The sequence below is a fragment of the Helianthus annuus genome, chromosome 3 (assembly GCF_002127325.2).
Source record: "Helianthus annuus cultivar XRQ/B chromosome 3, HanXRQr2.0-SUNRISE, whole genome shotgun sequence".
Classification (NCBI taxonomy): Eukaryota; Viridiplantae; Streptophyta; class Magnoliopsida; order Asterales; family Asteraceae; genus Helianthus; species Helianthus annuus.
The window spans coordinates 130148703-130173199 of record NC_035435.2 but is presented as its reverse complement, the minus strand read 5'-3'; the positions used below and the strand labels follow the sequence as shown (position 1 = coordinate 130173199).

The 24497-nt window shown below is 35.2% G+C and overlaps 3 protein-coding genes and 1 long non-coding RNA gene across 10 annotated transcripts; 3 read left to right on the top strand and 1 right to left on the bottom strand.

Moving 5' to 3' along the window:
• The first annotated feature begins 2513 nt into the window (after positions 1-2513).
• On the top strand, positions 2514-3550 carry LOC118490503. The gene is made up of 3 exons (XM_035988170.1): positions 2514-2913; positions 3085-3234; positions 3354-3550. Exons 1-3 carry the CDS (start codon positions 2514-2516, stop codon positions 3548-3550), a joined length of 747 nt encoding a protein of 248 aa, XP_035844063.1.
• Positions 3551-3988: 438 nt separating this feature from the next.
• Positions 3989-13673, top strand: LOC110935535 (beta-glucosidase 18). Of its 7 annotated transcripts, none has more exons than XM_035988463.1 (13): positions 3990-4242; positions 4327-4393; positions 4513-4562; positions 4662-4737; positions 4821-4895; positions 4982-5069; positions 5165-5417; positions 5628-5743; positions 5861-6113; positions 6211-6260; positions 13046-13098; positions 13187-13295; positions 13394-13673. In XM_035988463.1, exons 1-13 carry the CDS (start codon positions 4138-4140, stop codon positions 13620-13622), a joined length of 1524 nt encoding a protein of 507 aa, XP_035844356.1. In that variant the 5' UTR covers positions 3990-4137; the 3' UTR covers positions 13623-13673. The 7 variants fall into 7 exon arrangements, with proteins under 7 accessions (XP_022033606.2, XP_035844359.1, XP_035844356.1 ...); XM_035988462.1 differs by having other exon boundaries at positions 3991-4242; positions 4504-4562; XM_022177916.2 differs by having other exon boundaries at positions 4000-4241; positions 4504-4562; positions 4662-4690.
• Positions 6144-13181, bottom strand: LOC118490676. The gene is made up of 2 exons (XR_004889859.1): positions 13050-13181; positions 6144-6264 (listed from the first exon to the last, which is right to left on the bottom strand). It is a non-coding gene; the product is annotated as an uncharacterized LOC118490676 (long non-coding RNA).
• Positions 13674-16108: 2435 nt separating the features above from the next.
• On the top strand, positions 16109-19495 carry LOC110932738 (protein FAR1-RELATED SEQUENCE 5-like). Its single transcript, XM_035988169.1, has 6 exons — positions 16109-16130; positions 16775-17585; positions 17676-17934; positions 18149-18510; positions 18688-18712; positions 18872-19495. The coding sequence occupies exons 1-6, from the start codon at positions 16109-16111 to the stop codon at positions 19493-19495; spliced, it is 2103 nt and encodes a 700-aa protein (XP_035844062.1).
• Positions 19496-24497: the final 5002 nt, after the last annotated feature.

Below are 24497 nucleotides of genomic sequence, written 5' to 3'. Positions count from 1 at the left end.
TTTTTAACAAATGCCCATTTGCTGACTAGGCGGCCACGTGTCACTTCATGGCCAAAGGTGAGACATTTATTTCACTCACCACTACACATGGTATCACAGTAAACTACAGAATTCAGTCACCTGTCTACATCATGTTTGGCCATTGATTTTTTTATGACATTAATTTTAGCTTTAAAGTATAAGCATGGGAATTCTCTAGTACGATTTAACAGAAATGTTGTGCAAAATAAAAACAACGTTTACAATAATATCAGACGTGATAAAAAGTAAAAGGTAGAAACATAAAGTTGTGAGTCACAAAGTTACGTGATAAAAAGTAAAAGGTAGAAACATAAAGTTGTGAGTCACAAAGTTACGTTGCGGTACAGTGCGGTACCGGTGTGATACCAGTAGTAAAGAAATGCTGAAATCCACTCTTGTCCAAACTAAAAATCATAAAAATGAATGTGTCAAAGACGGTACTCAAAACTTATTCAATATAAATTGATCTCAAAAAATAACAAGAATCTCAAGTACACTGTACACTTACAAATCATCAACAAGTCGATTTGTATCAATAATACTCTCGCTAAATCTACAAAACTTTCGGTTCTAAAACACGAAGAACTATAATCAAAAGTCCTAGATCTAGCACACGAAAGAATTTGGGCGTACAAGACTCAAAAGAATATAAAATATTGAAACCCTAAATCTTTAGCTTCATGTAGAGATAATAAAAAGTGAACAAGATGTAAAAATATATGGACTCACACCTGAACAACTGAACAAATACATGTTTATATACTACCAGCGTCTCATTGGGTCAGAACCCTAGATCCATCGACTCATTGAGTCAGCAGCCCAACAGAGCACATATTAGCCCATTAGTCAGCAACCCATGTCAGCCCAGCACCACACATATAGCCCATTAATCAGCAAGCCCAAAACATGATTCACCTCTCATTAAAACACAATAAAACCAATAACTAAAAACAAACTTATAAAATATACACTTTATAAAATATAAAACTGGGAAATTTATATTCTTTCAACAACCCCCTCAGTTTTATATTCAAATAGTTTGATTCATCTCAAACACTTGCACATTTCCGTGTGAAGCAAAGGTAGTGAATATACCAGCAGAAAGGTAGAAAGACATAAAGAACAGAATAACAAAATAGCCAACCTTAGCTTCTGCTTTGCGTCTCTGGTGTCTTACCGCCTCTGTATGCATATATGGCAGACCAATTTTAAATTTAAAACCGGGTCACCTAACAAGTCTGAAATCTCAATGTGGCTTTGCTCCAAAAGAATAAAGAATGACCAATTCAAAGCTAGACGCATACGTAAAACTAGAAGAATTCCCAAAACATAGAAGCTATATTGTTTGAGAGAGATAAATTTCACAAAAAAATTATATATGTCTAAATGTAACTATTTGATTAGTTAAACACCTTAGGAGGGGGAGCTCTTGGATTCAAGTACTATAGACAGTAGGAAATAAAAGAAATATGTCGTTTAAAAAATACATATATGGGTCTTCGACTGCAGCGTAGTGGTTGTTCCCATCTCGGTGAAGGCTTGGCCCGGGGTTTTACCCGGGTTCGAGTCCGCCGGGGGGGGGGGGGGGCAGTTTTACCTATTCCACAGGGTTTCTGCGCATCAGGGGTGTGCTACGCTTTCTAGCGGTGGTCCAGTAGTCGGCCTTTGGACATAGCTCCGAAAGGGTGAGTTTACACGTGGAAAGCAGTTAGCTGTTAAAAAAAAATACATATATGGGTAATCTAAATCTCTACAACTGTTTTTTTATAGTTTTGGAAAATCTGTTTCTATAAAAGAAAGTAGCAAAGAGAACACACGGAAAATCTGTTTCTATAAAAGAAAGTAGAAAAGAGAACACATATCATTTTGCATCACTTAGAACAAGCGGTATGGGGGCCGGCTTAGGCCCGGCGAGGCCCGGCGTCGGTCCCCCACACCGCCCCTCTCGCCCCGTCCCGTCCTTTCTGGCTCTCTCTAGACGATCTCGATGGGCCTAGTTTTTTGAAAATATAGCCGTTGAACGGCTATAACATTTAATAAAAAAATTACATTTTTTTATAAAACCATCTCATTTTATACCATTTTTCACCATTTTCTCCCTACTTTCAACCCAAAACACTCTCATTTTTATACTATTCTTTTATAAAAAAAAAAATATCTTTTCATCCACAATGGCATCTAATTCTTGGTGGTCCTCGTCTTCTTCGGATGAAAGGAGATGTTTTTCGCAAACGCTGTGGTAAAGGCAGCGCAGATTCTTATGGAGGAGGAAGAGGAAGAGGAAGACGTCTCGTCTGAAAACGTTATTATCAGACGAATACGGATTAACAGAGACCGCCAAGGTTTTTGTCATTAATAAATTTTATTATCCTTATTCCTTATTTCTTCGTATTTACATATTTTTTACGACAAGAGCGCACGAGAAATTGGTGAACGATTATTTTTCGGATGCACCCCTTTACAATGCCGACATTTTCAGACAAAGGTTCTGAATGAGTCGCCGGTTATTCACACGGATTGCTGATGATTTGGCGGGGCTAGACCCGTTTTTCACGCAACGACCCGATGCTCGGAATTATGAAGGGTTCACCACATTACAAAAGTGTACTGCGGCCATTCGCCAACTGCTGTACGGGACAATGGCCGACGCTTTGGATGAGTGCTTACAGATGTCGGCAAGAACTACGCTGGAATGTTTGTATCGGTTTTGCCATAATGTGGTGAAACTGTATAGCAAACAATATTTGTGGAAACCAAACGCGTATGATGTTCAACAGTTGTACCAAGCTCATGAAGCACGACACGGGTTTCCGGGAATGCTTGGTAGCATTGATTGTATGCATTGGGCGTGGCATAACTGCCCGACTGCGTGGCGACGCCAATACACGCAAGGTGATCACGACCATCCAACCTTAATACTTGAGGCCGTGGCGTCACAAGATTTGTGGATCTGACATTCTTTCTTTGGTCTCCCTGGTTCACTCAACGACCTCAACGTGCTATACCAATCGGCGATCTTTAGCGATGTCGTTAATGGAACCGGCCCGGACACCCGTTTTACAGTTTCTGTGGTTGAGTATAGACGCGGGTATTATCTTGCTGACGGAATATATCCGTCTTGGTCTACAATTGTCAAGACTATTCCATTTCCCGAGGATGAAAAAAGGAAAAAATTCGCCAAGCGTCAAGAAGCTGCAAGAAAAGACATCGAACGTTGTTTTGGTGTTTAAAAAAATGGGTCATCATTCAACAACCGGCACGTGCGTTCACACCGAAGAGGTTGCGCCTTTGTATGTACGCTTGCATTTTGCTCCATAACATGATTATTGAAGACGAAGGTCGGGCGATTTGTGAGTATGATGAGAATGCATCTTACGGGAATACTGTCTCGGTAGATCCGACGCAACAGGATTTAAACTCGTTCGCGCTAACCAACGACTACACGCATGCAAACCTTCAACAGGATTTGACAGAACATATATGGAACAACGTAAACGACAGGGACGGTGACGAAGACGAAGACGAGTAGTGTAATTTTTATAAATTTTTAAATGTTGTCTTTTTTTATAAATTTTAGGTAGTGTAATTTTTTTTAGGTTATGTAATTTTTATTTATGTTATGTAATGGATTTTATTATCTTCTTTTATGTCTTATTTTTATTTAAATTTTGAATTGTTTTTATAAAGTTAAACAAATAAAAAAGTTAAACAATAAAAACTAAACAAATAAAATAAATTAAACAATAAAAAATTATGTGAGGTAGCCCCATCCTCCACCCCCCTCAAAAAGCAAGGAGGTCCATCCTCCATGGAATGGTGATGTGGCGCCTACGTGCGGCCCATCCTCATGGGGATGAGCCTCCCCATACCCACTAGTTTTAGTATATTATCATAGGTAGGACCCACACAAATTAGAAAAGTTAGTTGTAAACTTGTAATCAAATATAAGAAACATATAGAAAAAACTAGTGAGTTGTAAACTTGTAATCAAATATAGAAGAAACAAGAAAGAAACATTTCCACTTGTTTTACAAAAGTCCATTATGAAAACATCATCATCACCCACCATTTTCCTCTTCTTCTTTCTCATTTCTGCACTTCTCCAAGCCTCCATCAATGGAGTCAGAGGCTTCAAATTGGAAGAAAACGAAGCAACCCAGATCAAAAGATCCGATTTTCCACCCGGGTTTCTATTCGGAGCTGCCACTTCTTCTTACCAAGTTAATCTACCCCTTATTGATCACTTTCTTGTTCTTCTTCATAATTCATTAATATTCATCATTCAAACATGATCAATTCTTGCAGGTTGAAGGAGCTTATCTTGAAGATGGTAAATCTTTAAGCAACTGGGATGTGTTCTGTCACTCCATAGGTTATTATAATCAATCATTTAGTTTAATTTAATCCCATGAACATTGTTCTTTATAAGTCATATCCAAGAAATCAAGATTTGAGTTTTTGATTTTTAGTCACTTTTATTAGGCTGTGCAGAAGGTGGGGACAATGGAGATATTGCAGATGATCATTATCATATGTTCATGGTGAGTTGGTTAATTACTGTTTATCTATGATCTATCTAATTGCAGTTGACTTTCATATTAAAAAAGTTTTGTTATTTGAAATATGGCTTTGTATCACAGGAAGACATTGAGGCTATGCATTCTCTTGGGTTAGATGCATACAGATTTTCAATTTCTTGGGCTAGAATTCTGCCACGTATTCTATCCTATCTTACCATCTTTAATGTTATCTAGTACATTTTCAAGTTTGACTAATTTTTTGGAAGTTTTGTTGACCAGGAGGAAGGTTTGGTGAAGTTAACCCTGCTGGCATCAAGTTCTATAACAAGATCATTGACAATCTGATTCTAAGAGGTGCTATGAGATCAAGTTTAAATACTTTATCTGATATATATTAGTTTCCAGTTTATAATTCATGAATGTTTGACTAAAATGATCAGGAATCGAACCGTTTGTGACCATTAACCATAATGATTTGCCTCAAGAACTTGAAGATCGATATGGGTCTTGGCTTAACGCTGAAATGCAGTATGTATAAATAGTAAAACGACATATCTTTATTGTTACTTTAGGGTCTTGGATGTTTCCTAGCTTATAAGATGTGTTATGTATGTTACTGGCAGGGAAGATTTTTTATATTTGGCGGAGGTTTGTTTCAAGTCGTTTGGAGACCGAGTGAAGTATTGGGTTACGATTAACGAGCCCAACATGTACATAGAATTGGCTTTCGAACAAGGGGTTTTTCCACCTTCTCGTTGTTCGGAGCCTTTTGGAAATTGTGTTTATGGAAATTCTGATGTCGAGCCACTCGTGGCGATGCATAACATGTTGTTGGCACATGGCAGGGCAGCCAAACTATATCATGAAGAGTTCCAGGCAATCAATCAACTTTGACCGATGACTAATTATCTAAATTTATCACGAAATCTTAAATTTTTGATTGAGTAGTTTGATAATGGCATGAAAGTATCAATCTTTACTATACTCAAATGCTGATCTTAATGAAATGAGTGTCAATTTTGAACTTTAAGATTTGTCAATTTGACCTTAATTGTCAACGTTACCTTTTTGAATTTGTATGTGCAGCCTAAACAAGGTGGATTAATCGGGCTCGTTGCGCATTGCTTCATGTTTGAACCAATAACGGATAGTGAGCTTGATCGCGAAGCTGCGAAAAGGGCTTTTGCTTTCAGTGTGGGATGGTAAATTAATTTCTGGAACTTATATCCGCCCCTTAGTTACTAAATATAGAAAAATAAATACAAAGAAACATTACAAATGTATATATAATATTTGATTAAATTTTTACCATCAATCAGGCCACTAGATCCTGCAATATTTGGAGAGTACCCTGAAGAAATGCAAAAATATCTTGGAAGCAAGTTACCAAGTTTCTCCCTTGAAGAAAAGAAATTTATGAAGAATAGTATTGATTTTATTGGCATTAACCATTACTCGGCTTTATACGCAAAGGATTGTACCACTTCTAGTTGCTCTGCAACTGGGAATCGTGCAATCCAAGGTTTTGTGGATAGAGTTGGAGAGCATGATGGTGTGCTAATCGGTGAACGTGTAAGAAACCACATTTTTGGCTTAATTTGGTCCAACAACATTTGTTTTGTCTCTTTTAGCTGATAATAACGACGTTTGTCTTTTGTTGCGCAAACAGACCGGGTTAGAGTATTTGTTTGTGGTTCCTAGAGGCATGGAGGAGATTGTAAACCTTGTGAGATTAAATATATAAAATGTAATATTTAATCTTGTAGCCTATATAATCATTTATATTATATTAGATCAAAATATATTTATTAACCTATTAATAATTAGTTGGTAATTGTTGATGGACCATATTACCCTTATTAACTAATTGGGTTTCCTCTTGGGTGTATAAATAGGGGGCTTATTAGAGAGTTAAAGGGTTACACAGTTACACACATTACACAATCACAACCCTCATAACATCAAGAAATCGGCTCTTTCCCCAAAACCGAAATCACCCTACTTTCGGTTTCATCACCATCATAATCTTACACCCTAAGGAGGAACCAGATCATCCTGACAATCATGTCGAACTCAGTGTCTGCATCTCTGACTGGATTCTCTGCTGGCCTGTCTGCTGTAACAGGTATTATTCATGTTTTCCATTACATTTAAACAGAACTGATACAACATGTGGTATCAGAGCATATGTTGATAAACCAGTTCTGTTTTCGTATCCATTATTCTTGGATCAAAATCTGGAAAACGGAAGTTTTTTAAGCCTTAAAATCAAAAACTGTTTTCGGGTTGTTTATGACCGAAATCCCTGTTTTCGGAAACTGTTAATTGATAAACCGACTCGAAATTATAAAGATTAAACTTATTATCACGAAATCCTTTACAAAACCATTAAAATCAGGTTTCGGATTTCCAGATTATGTTCTTATTTTGTTAGGGTTCATCATAATGTTCTAAGAAAACTCGAAAATTCCCTAAGATTTGGAATATAATTTGGATTAGTGGGTGTTTTTTACTGTTTTGATCTTATTTTTATCTAATAAAATTCCGAAAACTGTTAAAGAGATATCAGTTATTATTTTCGAAATATTTTGATAAGTTTAGATCAGCATTAAAACAGGAAACATTATCCCACAATCCCTTAAATTTCGAGTTTTCAGTTATTATCACAAAACAGCTGTTAACGAGGTTGCTACTCGCAACCATGAGGTTGCTACTCGCAACCATGAGGTTGCTACTCGCAACCATGAGGTTGCTACTCGCAACCATGAGGTTGCTACTCGCAACCATGAGGTTGCTACTCGCAACCATGAGGTTGCTACTCGCAACCATAAGGTTGCGACTCGCAACCATAACGTGATTTATCGCAACCATGAGGTTGCTACTCGCAACCATGAGATTGCGACTCGCAACCATAACGTGATTAGTCGAAACTAAGGTTGCGACTCGCAACCATAACGTGATTAGTCGAGACTAAGGTTGCGACTCGCAACCATAACAGCACAACTCGAGACTAAGGTTGCGACTCGAGACTAAGGTTGCGACTCGAGACTAAGGTTGCGACTCGAGACCATGAACTTAAGCTGTTTAAAAGTGAACTCGAGACTAAGTTCGATCCGCGCTAACAGGTGGTTTGCTATTAAATACTTGGTTTTGTTAATACTTAATTCATTAATCAGAATCAGATAATTTTACAAAACCAAAATAGCTTTACTTGAATGAGCTTCTGATGTATTAATTCTGGCCAAAGCTGATTTAATACATCTATTTATTGTTCAAGTATTATAAAAGGCTATGTTAAGCATGCATTACAAACCTGAAATGTCTTAATTCTGGCCAAAGCTGATTTAATTCATTTATGTTTAGCATGCTTGACAAGTGCATAACTAAAGTGATTGTCTCATTTCTGGCCAAAGCTGATTTGTCACGATTGCTTTGCACACATACTTAAATGATTACACTTCTGGCCAAAGCTGATTTGTCTTCGTTTAAGTAGAATTTTTACTAAGTCTATTATTTTGATGTTAGTAATAGACATTATCACAGCTTCATAATTAAAATGGTCATTATTTATGCCTGCCTTAGTATAACATGCCCATTAGATCACATTAGGACTTCTTCTTTTGTATCATAACTTGCTCATCTTATTTCCATTATCAGCACCCAATTGCGGGATTCCACCTTTGACTGGTGATAACTTTGCTGAATGGAAGGATGCTCTCATGCTTACGCTTGGGCTGCTGGATTTTGATTATGCTCTAAGAGAGAATAAGCCAGCGGACCTTACCGCCACCAGTACTGCTGCTGAGCAGATAGTCCATGATAAATGGACTAGGTGTAACCGCATGTCTCTCATGTTCATGAAGCAATCCATTCATAACTCAATCAGAGGGGCCATTCCTGATTCTGAAAATGCTAAAACCTATCTGGCTTCTGTGGAGGATCAATTCAAGGGAACATCAAAAGCACACGCTAGCACTCTTATCCTCAAGCTGGTGACAACTAAATATGATGGGAGGAGCGGCATTCGCGAACACATCATGATGATGCATGATATGGCCAATAAGCTGAAGGGCCTAGAGATGGAAATCAGTGATGGTTTTCTCGTTCACTTCATCATCACTTCGTTTCCTTCGTCCTATGAAGCTTTCAAGATCAATTACAACACTCAGAAGGACAAATGGACGATGAGTGAGCTGATCGCTATGTGCGTGCAGGAGGAAGAGCGTATGAAGATGGATCGCACTACTGATGTTGCTAACTTCACCACTTCCAGCTCAAAGAAGAGGAAGAACTCTTATCCAAGAAAGGATGCTTCTAAGGTTCAAAAGCCAAATCCAAATCCTAATTCAAGTACACCTTCCAGCTCTAAGAACTCCTTAGGCAAACCCTATTGCAAGTTCTGTAAGAAAACAGGACATAAGCAAAAGGAATGCCCTGACTTTAAGGAGTGGCTGGCTAAGAAAGGTAACGATTTTTTCATGATACTTGAGTCCTTTAATTTAAATGTTCCTGCTAATTCTTGGTGGTTTGATTCTGGTTCTATGGTTCATGTAACCAATTCACTTCAGGGATTCCTTACAATCCGGAAGCTGGGAAGAAACCAAAGAACACTTAAAGTTGGGGATGATCGGGAATTAGAAGTGAAGGCCATAGGAACATTACAATTATTTTTGAAAACTGGTTTATGTATTAAACTTTATGATACCTTATATGTTCCTGAGGTAACTCGGAACCTTGTATCAGGACCAAAGTTAGACATGGACGGTTTTGTCGTTTCTCATGGTCATCGCAAACTCTCTATTCTCTATGATTCCGTTGTTTATGGTACTGGCATTCTGGATGGTGGTCTCTATAGATTAGAACTCGATGATAATTTTTCCAAATCTTTGTTGTCATATAATATTAATGAATCACTCACAAAGATGGAAAAGAAACAAATTCGAGACTTAGAGACTTCATCTATGTTGTGGCATCAACGTTTAGGCCACATCTCAAGAGAACGATTAAATCGTCTCGTAAAGGATGAAGTCTTACCTCCTCTCGATTTCACCGATTTTGGAACATGTGTCAAATGTCTTAAAGGCAAAATGACATCAGCGAATAAGAAAGGTGCCACTAGGAGCTCTAATTTATTAGAACTCATTCACACTGACATTAGTGGTCCCTATCAAATCGCTGGCATCACAGGACATACTTCATTTATCACTTTCATTGATGATTATTCTCGTTACATGTACTTGTATCTTATAAAGGAAAAGTCTGAATCTCTTACAACTTTTAAAGATTATAAAGCTGAAGTTGAAAAGCAATTAGATCGTCAGATTAAAGTTGTGAGATCAGACAGAGGCGGTGAATATTATGGAAGACATACTGATGTGGGTCAAGCTCCTGGTCCATTTTATGAGTTTTGTAAGGGCCAGGGGATTGTGAACCAATACACCATGCCTGGTACACCTCAGCAGAATGGTGTCGCTGAACGAAGAAATCGTACCCTTATGAACATGGTGCGCAGTATGTTAGCCAACACTAATTTACCATTATTCCTCTGGACTGAAGCGTTAAAAGCAGCTGTTCATATACTCAATAGAGTTCCTTCTAAGTCTGTCCCTAAAACTCCTTATGAACTTTGGACAGGAAGGAAACCGAGTCTTAAATATATGAAAGTATGGGGCTGCATTGCTGAAGCAAAATTATATAATCCTTTCCTAAGGAAACTTGACCCTAAAACAGTTACCTGTTTCTTTATCGGGTATCCCGATCATTCAAAGGGTTATCGTTTCTATTGTCCTTCCCATGTCACCCGTATTGTTGAAACCAAGCGTGCTGCGTTCCTGGAGGATTTCAAGGTCAGTGGGAGCAGTACTAACCCTTACGAAGAATTGCAAGAAGTACAAGACGCGGGGGGGAGAGACTCGTCGCTTACCATTACTCCGTTTACTCCTCTTGTACCACATGCAACTGCACCTGAAGCCACTGCACAAACTCCAACTCCACAACCAGAACCCATTATACCTCATAACGAAGGCACATCAAACGCTCAAAACCAAGACAACGCTCAACCCGAAAATCAGCTCAGGAGGTCATCTAGGCAAAAACGGCCTACTAATTGGGATGATTATATTACCTACCTGACTGAAATGGATGCTGGAAAGCTCAATGATCCTATCTCTTATAATGAAGCCATTAGCAGTGATCAGTCTTCTGAATGGAACAAAGCAATGATTGATGAGCTTGAATCCATGAAGAAAAATGACGTTTGGGATTTGGTAGAATTACCCAACGGTGTCAAACCTGTAGGTTGTAAATGGGTGTTCAAAACAAAACTGGATCCGAATGGGAACGTTGAACGCTATAAAGCGAGATTGGTTGCAAAGGGCTACACTCAGAAAGAGGGAATTGATTATCAAGAGACGTTTTCACCTGTCTCTCGTAAAGATTCATTAAGGATCGTTATGGCCCTAGTAGCTCATTTTGATTTAGAGCTGCATCAGATGGACGTCAAAACTGCTTTCCTTAACGGAGACTTAGACGAAGATGTTTACATGAAACAACCTGAAGGCTTTAAACCTGAAGGTCAGGAGCATCTAGTCTGTAAGTTGAAGAAATCCATTTATGGGTTAAAACAAGCATCACGTCAATGGTATCTCAAGTTTGATGAAGTCATGAAGAGGCAAGGTTTTATGAAGAATCAAGTGGATCAATGCACCTACCTCAAGATGAGTGGGAGTAACTTTACTATACTTGTCCTTTACGTAGATGACATTCTATTGGCAAGTAATAGTTTAGACATGTTGCATGAGTCGAAGCGGTTACTCTCGCATAACTTCGACATGAAGGATCTCGGAGATGCTTCTTACGTCATTGGCATCGAAATTTACCGAGATAGACACAAAGGGATCTTAGGATTGTCTCAAAAGACTTACATAGATCGTGTCCTTACACGTTACAACATGCAACAGTGCAAACCCTCCGTCGCTCCAGTAGTTAAGGGAGATGTTTTCGGTTCATTCCAGTGTCCGACAACAGAGGTTGAAAAGGAGCAAATGAGCCAGATACCTTACGCGTCAGTAGTCGGGAGCCTGATGTATGCTCAAGTCTGTACTCGCCCAGATATCGCTTATATTGCTGGAATGCTAGGCCGTTATCAGACTAATCCTGGCCTAGATCACTGGAAAGCAGCTAAGAAGGTCCTCAGATATCTGCAAGGGACGAAAGACTATAAACTGACTTATAGAAGAAGTGATCACTTAGAAGTGGTAGGTTATTCTGATTCTGACTTTGCCAAATGCAAAGATGACAAGAAATCCACTTCGGGCTACATCTTTATGTTAGCAGGCGGACCTATCTCATGGAAGAGTCATAAACAACAGTTAACTACAACTTCCACAATGATGGCAGAATACATTGCTGTTTACAACGCAACCTGTCATGGAATGTTGCTTAGAAATCTGATCACTGGACTCAAAATTGTTAATTCCATTTCTAGACCATTGAAGCTTTACTGTGATAACTCAGCTGCCGTTAGTTTCTCGAACAGTAACAGTTCGACTGGAGCTGGTTTATATCTCGATACAAAGTACTTGTTCGTACGTGAACGTGTTGAGGAAAATAATCTTTGTATAGAGTATATTAGTACTAAAGATATGCTAGCGGATCCGATGACTAAAGGTCTCCCACCTAAAGTTTTCGAAGAACATGTATCGAATATGGGACTTACTAAAGACCTTGTTTAATGGCATATTGTACTAGCTTATGTTTTAATTAATAAAATTTCCTCAGTTTGATTTTGTATGTCTCTAACATATGTTCTGCCGGTGTAATGACATATAGACAAATATAAATACAAATCAGACGCTAAAGGGCTTATACATATTTTGATCGTAACTGTTAGGTTTTAAATTGAGGCTATAGTATGACTAATGGGGGTCCTGAGTCGAATGATGATTCAACGGCTGTATTTCTCTGCTATAGTTCTTGGTTTAAAGCTAAAATGAGTGTTAACTCCTGGCCAGGCTTACCTAATACTCATGATAAATGATTACTTGGCTAAGTGGGAGAATGTGAGATTAAATATATAAAATGTAATATTTAATCTTGTAGCCTATATAATCATTTATATTATATTAGATCAAAATATATTTATTAACCTATTAATAATTAGTTGGTAATTGTTGATGGACCATATTACCCTTATTAACTAATTGGGTTTCCTCTTGGGTGTATAAATAGGGGGCTTATTAGAGAGTTAAAGGGTTACACAGTTACACACATTACACAATCACAACCCTCATAACATCAAGAAATCGGCTCTTTCCCCAAAACCGAAATCACCCTACTTTCGGTTTCATCACCATCATAATCTTACACCCTAAGGAGGAACCAGATCATCCTGACAATCATGTCGAACTCAGTGTCTGCATCTCTGACTGGATTCTCTGCTGGCCTGTCTGCTGTAACAGGTATTATTCATGTTTTCCATTACATTTAAACAGAACTGATACAACAAACCTTATTAAGACTAGGTACAATAATACACCCATGTTTATTACTGAAAATGGTAAGTGTCACATTTTTTAGATTAAACAAATTATGACTATGTTTTTAGCCTTACTTGAGTTACTTCCATATTTTTGTTTCTTTTGCAGGGTATTCCTCACCTGACTTGCAGGAGCAACGGGTTAACGAGCTAGTGAATGATGTCAAACGGGTCGAATTCCACACATCATATCTTGCTTCTTTAGCCAAGTCTATGAGGTAATTCACCCTACAATCTTGATCTAAGTCAATTTGACTTTTGAAAGGTTAAAGTGTACCATTATAAGTTATTTGAATAATGTTATTTTATACATCAGGGAAGGGGCGGATGTACGCGGATATTTCGTGTGGTCGTTGATGGATAGCTATGAATGGTTGGAAGGTTACAATGTGAGGTTCGGGTTATACTATGTGGATCGACAAACGCTAACTCGGATACCAAAGCTTTCTGCAAGATGGTATAAGAATTTTTTAACAAATAACAGTCTTGTTATTGACAAGAATGCATCAAGAACCAAAAGATTATTTACAAAGGATGTTATGTAAAAGATTTTGTTCAAGAAACTTTTAATTCTTCTGAATTTAATTTATTTTATATTTTTTTGTGTATTTTTGTAATTAAACTATTCCAAGAACATATTATTGGTGTATTATTTTTGTGTATTTTTAACAAATAACAGTGTTATTGGCAATCAAGACTCAAGAGCCAAAAGATTATCTCGAAAGGATGTTGTGTATAAGATTTTGTTCAAGATACTTATAATTCATCTGATATTATATATAGGTAGAGGATCCTGTAAAAAGTGCTCAAAGTGTGAGAAGTGTATTATAACACTATATATAATATTATATAACATCATATAAACACCGTATAACAATATGTAACACCATATAATACCATATAATACCATATAACACTATGTAACACTATATAACATTATATAACAAATATAACACTATAGTTTGTCTGATAGCATGTATATGATAGATGTATAGTGTTATATTTGTTATATAATGTTACATATTGTTATACGGTGTTTATATGGTGTTATATAGTATTATATATACTGTTATAATACACTTCTCACACTTTAGACCTTTTTTACACTATCCTTACCCTTATTATTATTATTATTATTATTATTATTATTATTATTATTATTATTATTATTATTATTATTATTATTATTATTATTATTATTTTGTATTGTGTATTTTCGTAATAAAACTATTCCAAGAAAATATTGTTGGTGTAATTGTTATCGTGGGGCTGGTGACAATGTATTCGTCGCTGTCTTGTTGGAGGGTAGGTGCAAGGATATAATTTAAAGAATGTTGCGTGTAAGAAACATTTATTTCACACCTTGTGACCACAGGATGATTAGGTTCAATTCATATGTCTATTAATTCAACATTTAATATATTTTGTCTTTTTTGCCCATGGCTTTATAGCCTAGTGGAATCTTGGTGGTGGGATAAAGCTTTGGGGCCAATAGGTCCTGGGTTCGATTCTCATAAGGGGGTTTTTCCCATGTTTATTGGGTTTCCTCCTAAATTGGTGTGGCATTATGCCTAGTGGAGATGGATATGATCGGGTGGTTTCTCTGGTGGCACGATGATACTCCAGTAGTCCGTCAGTGATCCAAGTTTGCCGTTCAAAATATATATATATATATATATATATATATATATATATATATATATATATATATATATATATTTTGTCTTTTATGGTTTGTGTTTGGTTTTTTCATTTATAACTTTAGGGTTTTTTTTTTTCATTTTTGTTTTACAAGATTATTTCTTATTTTTATAATTTTGTCATAAAAAGTTATTGACTTAATTTTTTTTATTAGTTTGTGTTTTACGCTTTTTTTCTAAATTTGGTTGTCGTTCGGTTGCTACTAGCACAATGTTTGGTGATAACATTTGGTCTCTTAGTTTTTTTTCGTTCGTTTGCTATTTGGCACAGTATTTGGTTGCTTTTACATCACGTGAGTCACTAGCTTGGTATTAAAAATTCGTGTTATTTTATGTTTTTTTCCGGTTTTGGTCGTGGTTCGGCTTCTACTTAACACGGTTTTACCCCCGGCCCCACAAAACTGGTAACATGGTTTTACGCCTCCGCCCGCAACGCGGGAAGGTTAAGACTATTTAGTGTAATTTTTCATGAAAGTTTTTTGTATTCGTTTTCTTGACACTTTCTAGCACCTTGTTGAGTTCGTAATAATATATTATGGACTCTTTAACATGTAATGGTTAGTGTAAATTTTTTATGATAGTTTTTTGTATTCCGTACTAGAAAACTAAGAAATTGCGACCAAATGTTGCGACCAACATAAGGCGGACGCAAAATTAGCAACTGGTTTGTGACCAAAATCAAAATAGTCGCACAGTTAAAGACCAATCCAGATTCAGTCGCAAAACGGTCGCAAGCTTTGTGACCTCGTATTCGCAGTCGCAAATTAGTTGAATAGTGTCATCAAACGGTCGCAAATACGAGAAAAGGAAAAGTTGCGACTACTTAAATAGGTCGCAAATACGAGATATATAAAAAAGGAAAAAGTTGCAACCGTCTAAAGCGGTCACAAATAATGTACATAATTGTATTCAACCTATTAAGTTTTTGTGGTGAAAAAATAACATTGGGAAAAATTAACATAAATATTCCAATTTCAATATACGTACTTTAAAAAGTTGAAAGACGACAAATTGGTTTGACCTGCTATTCTCTTTTATTATATTGCTTTTATGGGAAAAGATCAAATAGGAAGTTTATTTTGGCTAGGAAGTATAGGAAGCAATCTTAGCCGTTCATCATCTTTTTCTAACTTTTTGGATGCGTGGGTTTTTTCGTCTTTTTACATTATCATATCTTCGTTCTAATTCGATTATAGATTCTGTTACCTCTTTTCTTAGTTCATCACTCTCATAACATAATTGAAGATTCTATAACCCTAAATCGCCATCGATCGCAAATTCACCTCTTTTCAAACATTAATCTTGTTTCGTTCGTCAATTCGATAACTTCAATGTCTTCTTCAGACTCTGCTGGTATGTTTAGCTTCAATTTTGAGTAAATTTTTGTTATTTTTTCCGAATTTTATTGTTTTACATTTTATAATTCGTGTTTCTGTAATTAATATTTGATTTTTCATAAGTTTAATTGTTATTGTTGTATAATTTAACATAATTTGTTTGTTTTGTTTCTTCATCATTTATTGCGTTTTAGTGAAGAGTTGCGTTTTATGATATTAGTTAAATTACATGCATTCAAACTTTTAGTTTAAGATTTATGTAATATAAAGCTATAACTGTTATTGTTGTACAATTTTTGTTTGTTCATCATTTGATGCGTTTTACTGAATGTATTGCGTTTTATGCTTTTATTCATAATAGTTCATATACAAACCTTAAAGGTCTGTATTTCTAAATTATTATTAACATATTTTGAGATTTAACACTAAACACATTATTATATAGGTTGTATTGCATTTTATGATTATTTGTTAAGTGTTTCAGATCACATGATGCGTTTTACTGAACGTATTGCTTTTTATGCTTTTATCCATATTAGTTCATATATAAACTTTAAATGTTTGTATTTTTAAATTTTTATTAACATATTTTTAGGTTTATCACTAAAAACATTATTATGTAAGAGGTATTGCGTTTTATAGTTTTTTTAATTGTTTCAGATAACATTTCCAAGTGGGAGGAACGTGTATGCATAAAGAGTGGAAGAAAGTTTTTCAAACCTAAAGTCAGTGGATCCATTACACATGCTGTTGGAATGTTTTTTAAGTCATTTGATGAGGCTTTTGCGTTTTATCAGAGATATGCACTTGCTGCAGGTTTTTCTGCAAGAAAAAATACCTCTTGGAAAAATGGTGGTGGTTTAGTGAAAATAAGATATATTGTCTGTTCAAAAGAAGAATTTCATGTTAGCAAAGAAATAGATTCTGGTTCAGTTGAGAATAGTAAAAAGATTGTTAGACGTAATAGAGGTTCAAAAAGAGTTGGATGCAATGCTCATGTGAAATTAATATTAGAGAACAATAATATGTTTAAAATCTACTACTTTGAAGAAGAACATAATCATATCTTTGTTGAAGATGAAGATATTCATTTCTTGCTGGCTGCCAGAAGTATCGATTATGTGAAAGAAAGTTTTATATCTGGATTGTCTGCAATCAATATTGGACCTGTTAAAGCATTCAATATTATGAAAACAATGTATGGTGGTTTTGGTGAAGTTGGTGCTAGTAAAGTTGATTGTAAGAATTATAGAAGGGATTTGAATCTTTACATCGGAGAGTATGATGCAGAAATGGTAGTTAGGCGTCTTATTAGGAAGAAAGAATGTTGTCCTGGTTTCACATGTGATTATGTTATTGGTGAAGATAGAAGATTGAAAGGGCTTTTCTGGGCTGATGAGCAATCAAAAACAAATTATACAGTGTTTGGTGACATATTTGGTTTTGATGCTACTTATAAATCAACAAGTAAGTTTTTTTCATTTATTGCGTTATATATTCTATTGCATTATATATCCTGTTCTAATTTTTCAAATGCTTTTTTAATTTGTTTTTTATGCAGGTATGATTTGGTTTTTGTACCATTTACTGGTATTGATAATCATTTTAGGAATGTCACATTTGGTGGTGCATTACTTGGTTCGGAGACTGCAGATTCTTATAGATGGCTTTTAAGGTGCTTTGTTAATGCTTTTGGAAGTGAGCCTAAAGTTGTTGTTACTGATCAAGATGCTGCAATGAAGAGACCTATTAAGGATGTACTTTCAAGAAGTAGGCATAGGTTATGTATGTGGCATATATGGGAGAAATTGAAGACAAAGGTATTAACTGCGTTTTATGATATAACAAACTGCAATTTTATATTGTTTTATTATTGCGTTTTATGTATTATACAATAAGATCCCCAAACATTTTTATCAATAGAATTACAAAACAATTGCGTTTTACCATCAATGCATTATGTTTATCATTTCAATATATTGGGTTTTAAATTATTGCGTTTTATGTTTAATAATTTTATTACTTTTTATTCAGGTTGGTCCTGTTTTGTCAGCAAACACTGATTTTAATACAAGAATGACTCATGTTGTTTGGAATGATACTATTATTCCAGAAGATTTTGAAACTGAGTGGCATTCTATAATGTCTACTTTTGGATTGGAAAATCATGAGTGGTTAAAAGATATGTACGATCTTCGATTTGATTGGATTCCTGCTTATTACCATGGAGAGGATTTGGCTGGTCTTATGCGTACTACGTCAAGATGTGAAAGCGAGAATTACTTCTTTGGTCAGATTTGCAATCCAAGATGTACACTTGTTGAATTTTTCACTCATTTTGAGACTGCAATGGATATTCAAAGGCATGAGCATAGGAGGAATGATCATGATACAAGGTATATTGAGTGTAAGCCCTAGAGTGACTTTGTATTGGAGAAACAAGCATCAGAAATATATACCAAAACAATTTTTAAGGATATTCAGATTGAAATTGATGCTGCCATTACAAAGTGTATGTCAAAGTCTCTTGATACTGTGGGTGAAGTTCAATATTTTGAAATAAAGGATTTCAGACAGCCACGCACATCTTTTTTCAAGGTATTTTTTAAATTTATATTGTTTTAAATATCTATTGCGTTTTATTTTTCCATCTTTTTTTGCGTTTTATCATTATATGATCATATAGTTATATCTGTATTCATTGCGTTTTATATTACATTTCACTAATTTTATATAGCTTTTTAATCTTATTTACAGGTGCAATACAGCAAACAAGAAGATGGTTTAAGTATAAGTTGTTCTTGCAAACGGTTTGAACAATTTGGTATATTGTGCCGCCATATATTTTACGTATTACGGTATGATGATATAACTGAGTTTCCTAGAAGATATGTTCATAGAAGATGGATGAGAGATGTTGTTTCAGTTGGATCAAATCATTCCAATATTCGGTTTGATGAAATTGGTAGGAATAGTGAAATTGAGAAAGTTTATAGAGAAATCGTTGTTGCAAATGAGTATGTGGTTAATAGGCTGGTTGGCGATTTAGATGAGCTGTGTCGTTACAGGGATCATATTAAAAGTTATATTGATAAAGTAGATGAGGTTATGGTTGTTTCGCCGCCTCCTAGTCGCAAAGAAAGATTTGCTGATATTGGAGGGAACTTAGAAAAATCAGATTCTATGATTCGTGTCCCGATCAAAATAAGGACAAAAGGATGTGGTGTACAAAAAAGGATCAAGTCTAATCGTGAGATTGCAATTCAGAAATCATCAAAGATCCAAAAATCGTGCCGTGTATGTGGTGGAAAAGGACATAACAGTCGCACATGTAAAGATAAGGTTTCTTCTAATGCTATAGGTTCTAGCAATGCAATGTAATTATGTATACAAATTCTGTCAAAATCAGATATCAATAAGTAAAAAAAAAAAATTTGTCATTGCGTTTTATGATGTATAGGTTTCATCTGTTTTTGTTACTGCGTTTTGTGATATCCTTCATAAATATCAGTTTGTTTTGGTTAATTGCGTTTTATGATAACAACAATATATTTTTTTATTATTGCGTTTTATTGTAACACAGATCATAGATCAAATTAAACAAGAAATGCAAGTGGATATCATAAACATTGCGTTTTATACATAGAACAATATACTCTAAATTGTATTTTTTGATTATTGCGTTTTATTGTAACACAGATCATAGATCAAATTAAACAAGAAATGATGAGAACCCTAAGCTTCCATCAGGGATTTCCAAATCACTTATCAACTTTTTTTGGTTAATTGCGTTTTATGATAACAGTATATTGTTATTCCGTTTTATACATAGAACAATATACTTTAAATGGTATTTTTTGATTATTGCGTTTTATTATCACACAGATCATACATAAAATTAAACAAGAAATGCAAGTGGATATAATAAACATTGCGTTATATAGATGATGATAGTTTTAAACAAAGATGATGTTTTCAAACCACAAAACTAAATAAAAATTACTAACATGATCAGCTTCATGGATCAAAGTTTGTTTCTTCATCAGATGAGAACCCTAAGCTTCCATCAGGGATTTCCTCATCACTTTCAGATTCAACCCAAAGTTCAACCTGTGAGACTACTGCGTTTTGAAGCTTCTCTGCAAATTTGCTAGCAGAGTTGTTGATGATTGGTATTTCAGATAACTGCTTCAAAAAATTTAGATCCTCACTGGTAGATATGTCCTTTGGGTCATACATCTCCACATCACCATCGTCCCAAGTCACTGAAACTTTGAAAGTTTCCTCAATGAACTCCCAAGATGTAACCTGGGCATCTTCAGTTGCAGTTTGATTCGGATTACCATATCTTTTGTGTAGAATTCTGAACAGTGCGGTTGTTTGATCTGTGTAAAAAGAAGGTGGTATACCTATTTCATTCATCCTTTTCAAAACATTTTCATTGCTGATGTGTGTAAAATGCAACATATAAATCACATCAATTAAGGCATAAAACTAACCCTTTTTAAGTACTAATGTTGGAAAAAGAGTGTTTTTGTCTTCCTTTTGTATTTTCAGGATGAAATGAGCTCAAATTCACAAAAGAAGCAAAAAGACAACTAATTCTAGCATAAATACAAGAAAAGGAATAAAAGTAGACTGCCCGGACCCTCAACGGCATCCTCCAAAGCAAAGAAGAGAAAACAGAAGCCTGAACACGCCCCGTGCTCAGCCAGCACGGGGCCGTGCCCAAGAAGCAGCATAAAAGACAAACTGGTAGAAGCTTCCATTGCCCACCACGGGGCCGTGTCCAGTGAGCACGGGGGCGTGGCGAAAGTACAGCAGGCGCATTAATTGTAATTGCGAATTACAATTAATGAGGAGAGAGACTGTCAGACGGGCACGGGGGCGTGTCCAGCGGACACGGGGCCGTGCCCAGCCTTTTGTTCAGCCTATAAATAGGGGTGCTTGGTTTCATTCCATCTCATCCCTTGGCACACCACCTCTCTCACACTTCATCCACCACCCACCACCACCATAACACCATCATCCACCACCATCATCCATTGTCCATCGTAGAGTGTGTGAGTCGTCTCGGGATCCAAGATTGATCGTAAGAGTTCTTGACAATCAATGCCATGTTTGCCTAAGTCTCTTACATCACTTGGTGAAGACAAGTGTTTAGTATAATACTTTTTATTTTTAATCTTTTGCACTTTTTATTTGGTTTTGTATTAATGACTTTAATAACTAGTTGCTTATGTTGAAGGTGATCTTTCCTTATCGTTTGTCCGTGGTGTCTTAGCATTATTTTACTGTCTATATAAAATAAAAGATTTTCACCATTCATATCTCCACGGTCTATATGGAGGTATGTTGGCTACCTGGTCGGGGGTTAAGGGAACGGTTTGGTAAGGGTCTTGCCCTTGTTCAGCGTTTAGAGGTCCTGCAAGGGACCTGGGTCAAATTTAGTAGGATCTCCTTCAATGCCCATAGGTATTGGATGGCGGGGATCCAAACTCTTTGACCCCCTCATAGGTTAACTACTATTAATACTATAACCCGGCTATTTAGGACTGTATCCCTGCTGACTCAGACTACTTAGTCGAGGGTAACGTCACCGCCAAAAGCGGGGCCTACCATAATTTGCATTAATAACTTAATTCATTATCTTCCAATAATCCGACCCTTTAGGATTGTATCCTTGCTGACTCAAACTACTGGGTTGAGGGTAACGTCGCCTTCAAAAGAGGGGCCTACTACAATAACTAAGATAATCTCTTAAACAAGTGCAAAAGTGCGAAAATAATCAAAGGTTATACTAATACACGAGTCGGATCCAAGTGATTCATCTTGTCTATCTGTTTTTATTTTATTTTATTTTTCAGCATTTAGTTAGTTTTTATTTTCTTAGTTTAAAAACATTTTTTTTCACTTTTTGATTTGATTAGACGTTGAGGATAAACCGGTACTAAAAGCTCTTGTGTCCTTGGACGACCTCGGTATCTTACCAACACTATACTACGTCCACGATGGGTGCACTTGGCCATATGTGTGTTTAGTGTTAGTGAATATCGTGTTTTTATAAATTTAAAACTTGGCTAAAGGTGTAAAAAGGGCTTAATTATACATCTAAATTATATATACACTACACACGCATCAATTGCAGTTTTGAAGAACAGAAGCAACGGAATGGTATTTTATTTTTTTTTCCATCAAGGAATTGAAGAACGAAATTGCCTCTTTTAACCCACCAAACTGATAGTTGTTGGTTAGCCATTTTAGGGTTTGTGTGTGTTGGGTATTTGGTGTATTTTGGTGTATGATGAGAGCAATGTGAAAATAGTTTAGGGTTTCTGTTCTTATATAATCGATTGGTAAAGGAATTTGAATCAACTGTGTTAATAATAAAAATGATTATTTTTTATTTTTTTCTTTGAATTGATTGTTCAATCATACAGTATTTTATATCAGGAATCCAAAAGGCTTTTTAAGGCTTTTTGTCTAATCAATTTCTTGTCATTAAGCTATCAGTTTTTTTTGTTTTATTAATTTGTTTTTTGTGTTATAAAAAGTGTAAAACAAAAATTCATTGCGTTATAAATTATATTGCGTTATATGTTTGGAAATGAATAATTAGAAAAAACATTGCGTTTTATAATAAGTAGCATTCAAAACAATGTAATAATTTAAATAGACAATGTTGAGTTATAGCATACTATTAAAATGTTGCGTTTTATAAATTTTATATATATTTTATAAATTTTTTTCAAAATAATGTTTAAATAATTTTAAAGGATACATATTGCGTTTTAAAATAATAAACAAATAAGTGCATTTTAAATATATCATCAAACTATTGCGTTATATGAAAATTATCCCAAAAGAAAAAACATTGCGTTTTATAATAAGAAGCATTTCTAAATCAAAGTAACTAGCATGATCAAGAAAATAATGAGTTATATTAAAACCATGCTAAATGAAAAAAAACATTGCATTTTTGTAATAAGTAGCATTTCAAAATCAAAGTAAACCAGCAAGAGCAAGCCTGTCTTTAATCCTATCTAAACTAGTGTCATAAGATTGTTTTTTAAGTTTCGCACTGAGGTCTCAAAACTTCTTTGAGTCCTCAATAACATAATCTCTTTGTTCGTTGATTTCATGCAATAATATCTTTGCAATGAACTTTCTTCTTAAATCTTCAAGTTGTGCGGTCTGCTTGTTGACTGGTTTTTTGTTTTTACCCTTCTTGATAATTGCAGGTTCTTCATATTCCACGTTAAACCCACAATCCCATTTTTCGACCGGTTCTCCATGATAACATTCCATATGACGCATAGTGAATATACCATAGTCAATGCCATTATATTGTGTCCTCCATTTCATCTGCATTCTAATAGGGGTTATTCCCTTTATATCATCTGCTTTTTCATGTCCAACAAATTTAAGGTAAGCTGCCAAAGCATTTCTCTACAGAAAAAAAAAACAAACAAAACAAAAAGATTAGGTGGTTTATATTTGTGTTTAAAAGCATAAGTAAGAATACTTACTGTATTTTCAGGCATATTCCCATATTTAGCTTCATTTGTTTCTTCTTTCGCATTGTTGTCAATGATGAATATTTGTTTCTCTTCAAGATTGAAGGAGATCACAAAGAAATGCTGTGAATAGAGAATCGGGACAAGGATAATTTTAAAATCCTTTATGCTTTTTAGCTTTGCACCTTGAAGAATTTTTTCTATGTTCATTATGAATGCTTCTATCATCTTTTCTTTATTTTCAGTTTCTTCCTTATCACTCGATGGTAAAGCCTGCATAAAATTAAACAAATTAACATATTATTGCGTTTTATGAAGGTAATAAAACATACAGCTGCGTTTTATGAAGGTAATAAAACATACAGCTGCGTTTTATAAAACTTTATTCAAACAAAGTAATAATTGCGTTTTATCAAAGAAATAAAACTGCAATTGCGTTTTATAAAACTTCATTCAATCAAACTTCAAAATACTCCATTATACGAAGAAAAATTGCGTTTTATATATCATACCAGCATTCGAATAGTACAGAAAAATCTTGGAGTTTTGTTGTCTTTTGATCTTCTTTTTTCTTCTTCATTCAAAATATATGACCAACAATTGATTACTTCTCCGGTGATTTCCAATCCTGGCCTCATTGTTTCAGCAGCATATCTATATAGAAATACATGATGTTTAATTTCAAAGAGAGTATCCCTGCAAAATAATAATAATAATAATAATAATAATAATAATAATTAAATTATAATATTTTGATTTTTGTTTTTTTGTTTTAGTGTATATAAATGAATTTTTACATCATTTCTCCTTTTGCATGGAAAGCATATCCCGATATGTTGTTTTCGTGTGCCGTTCTTGCTTCCTTC

Bases quoted from the DNA above. Each gene is read 5' to 3' on its own strand.
- LOC110932738 (XM_035988169.1), top strand. From the start codon at position 16,109: ATGTCTTCTTCAGACTCTGCTG. The intron at 16,131-16,774 runs GTATGTTTAGCT...TAATTGTTTCAG, and splicing joins GTCTTCTTCAGACTCTGCTG to ATAACATTTCCAAGTGGGAG. The intron at 18,713-18,871 runs GTATTTTTTAAA...TCTTATTTACAG, and splicing joins CACGCACATCTTTTTTCAAG to GTGCAATACAGCAAACAAGA.
- LOC118490503 (XM_035988170.1), top strand. From the start codon at position 2,514: ATGAGTCGCCGGTTATTCACACGGATTGCTGATGATTTGGCGGGGCTA. The intron at 2,914-3,084 runs GTGATCACGACC...CCCGTTTTACAG, and splicing joins GCGACGCCAATACACGCAAG to TTTCTGTGGTTGAGTATAGA. The intron at 3,235-3,353 runs GTTGTTTTGGTG...TGATTATTGAAG, and splicing joins TGCAAGAAAAGACATCGAAC to ACGAAGGTCGGGCGATTTGT.
- LOC110935535 (XM_035988462.1), top strand. From the start codon at position 4,138: ATGGAGTCAGAGGCTTCAAATTGGAAGAAAACGAAGCAACCCAGATCA. The intron at 4,738-4,820 runs GTATTCTATCCT...TTTGTTGACCAG, and splicing joins TTGGGCTAGAATTCTGCCAC to GAGGAAGGTTTGGTGAAGTT. The intron at 5,070-5,164 runs GTATGTATAAAT...TGTTACTGGCAG, and splicing joins TGGCTTAACGCTGAAATGCA to GGAAGATTTTTTATATTTGG.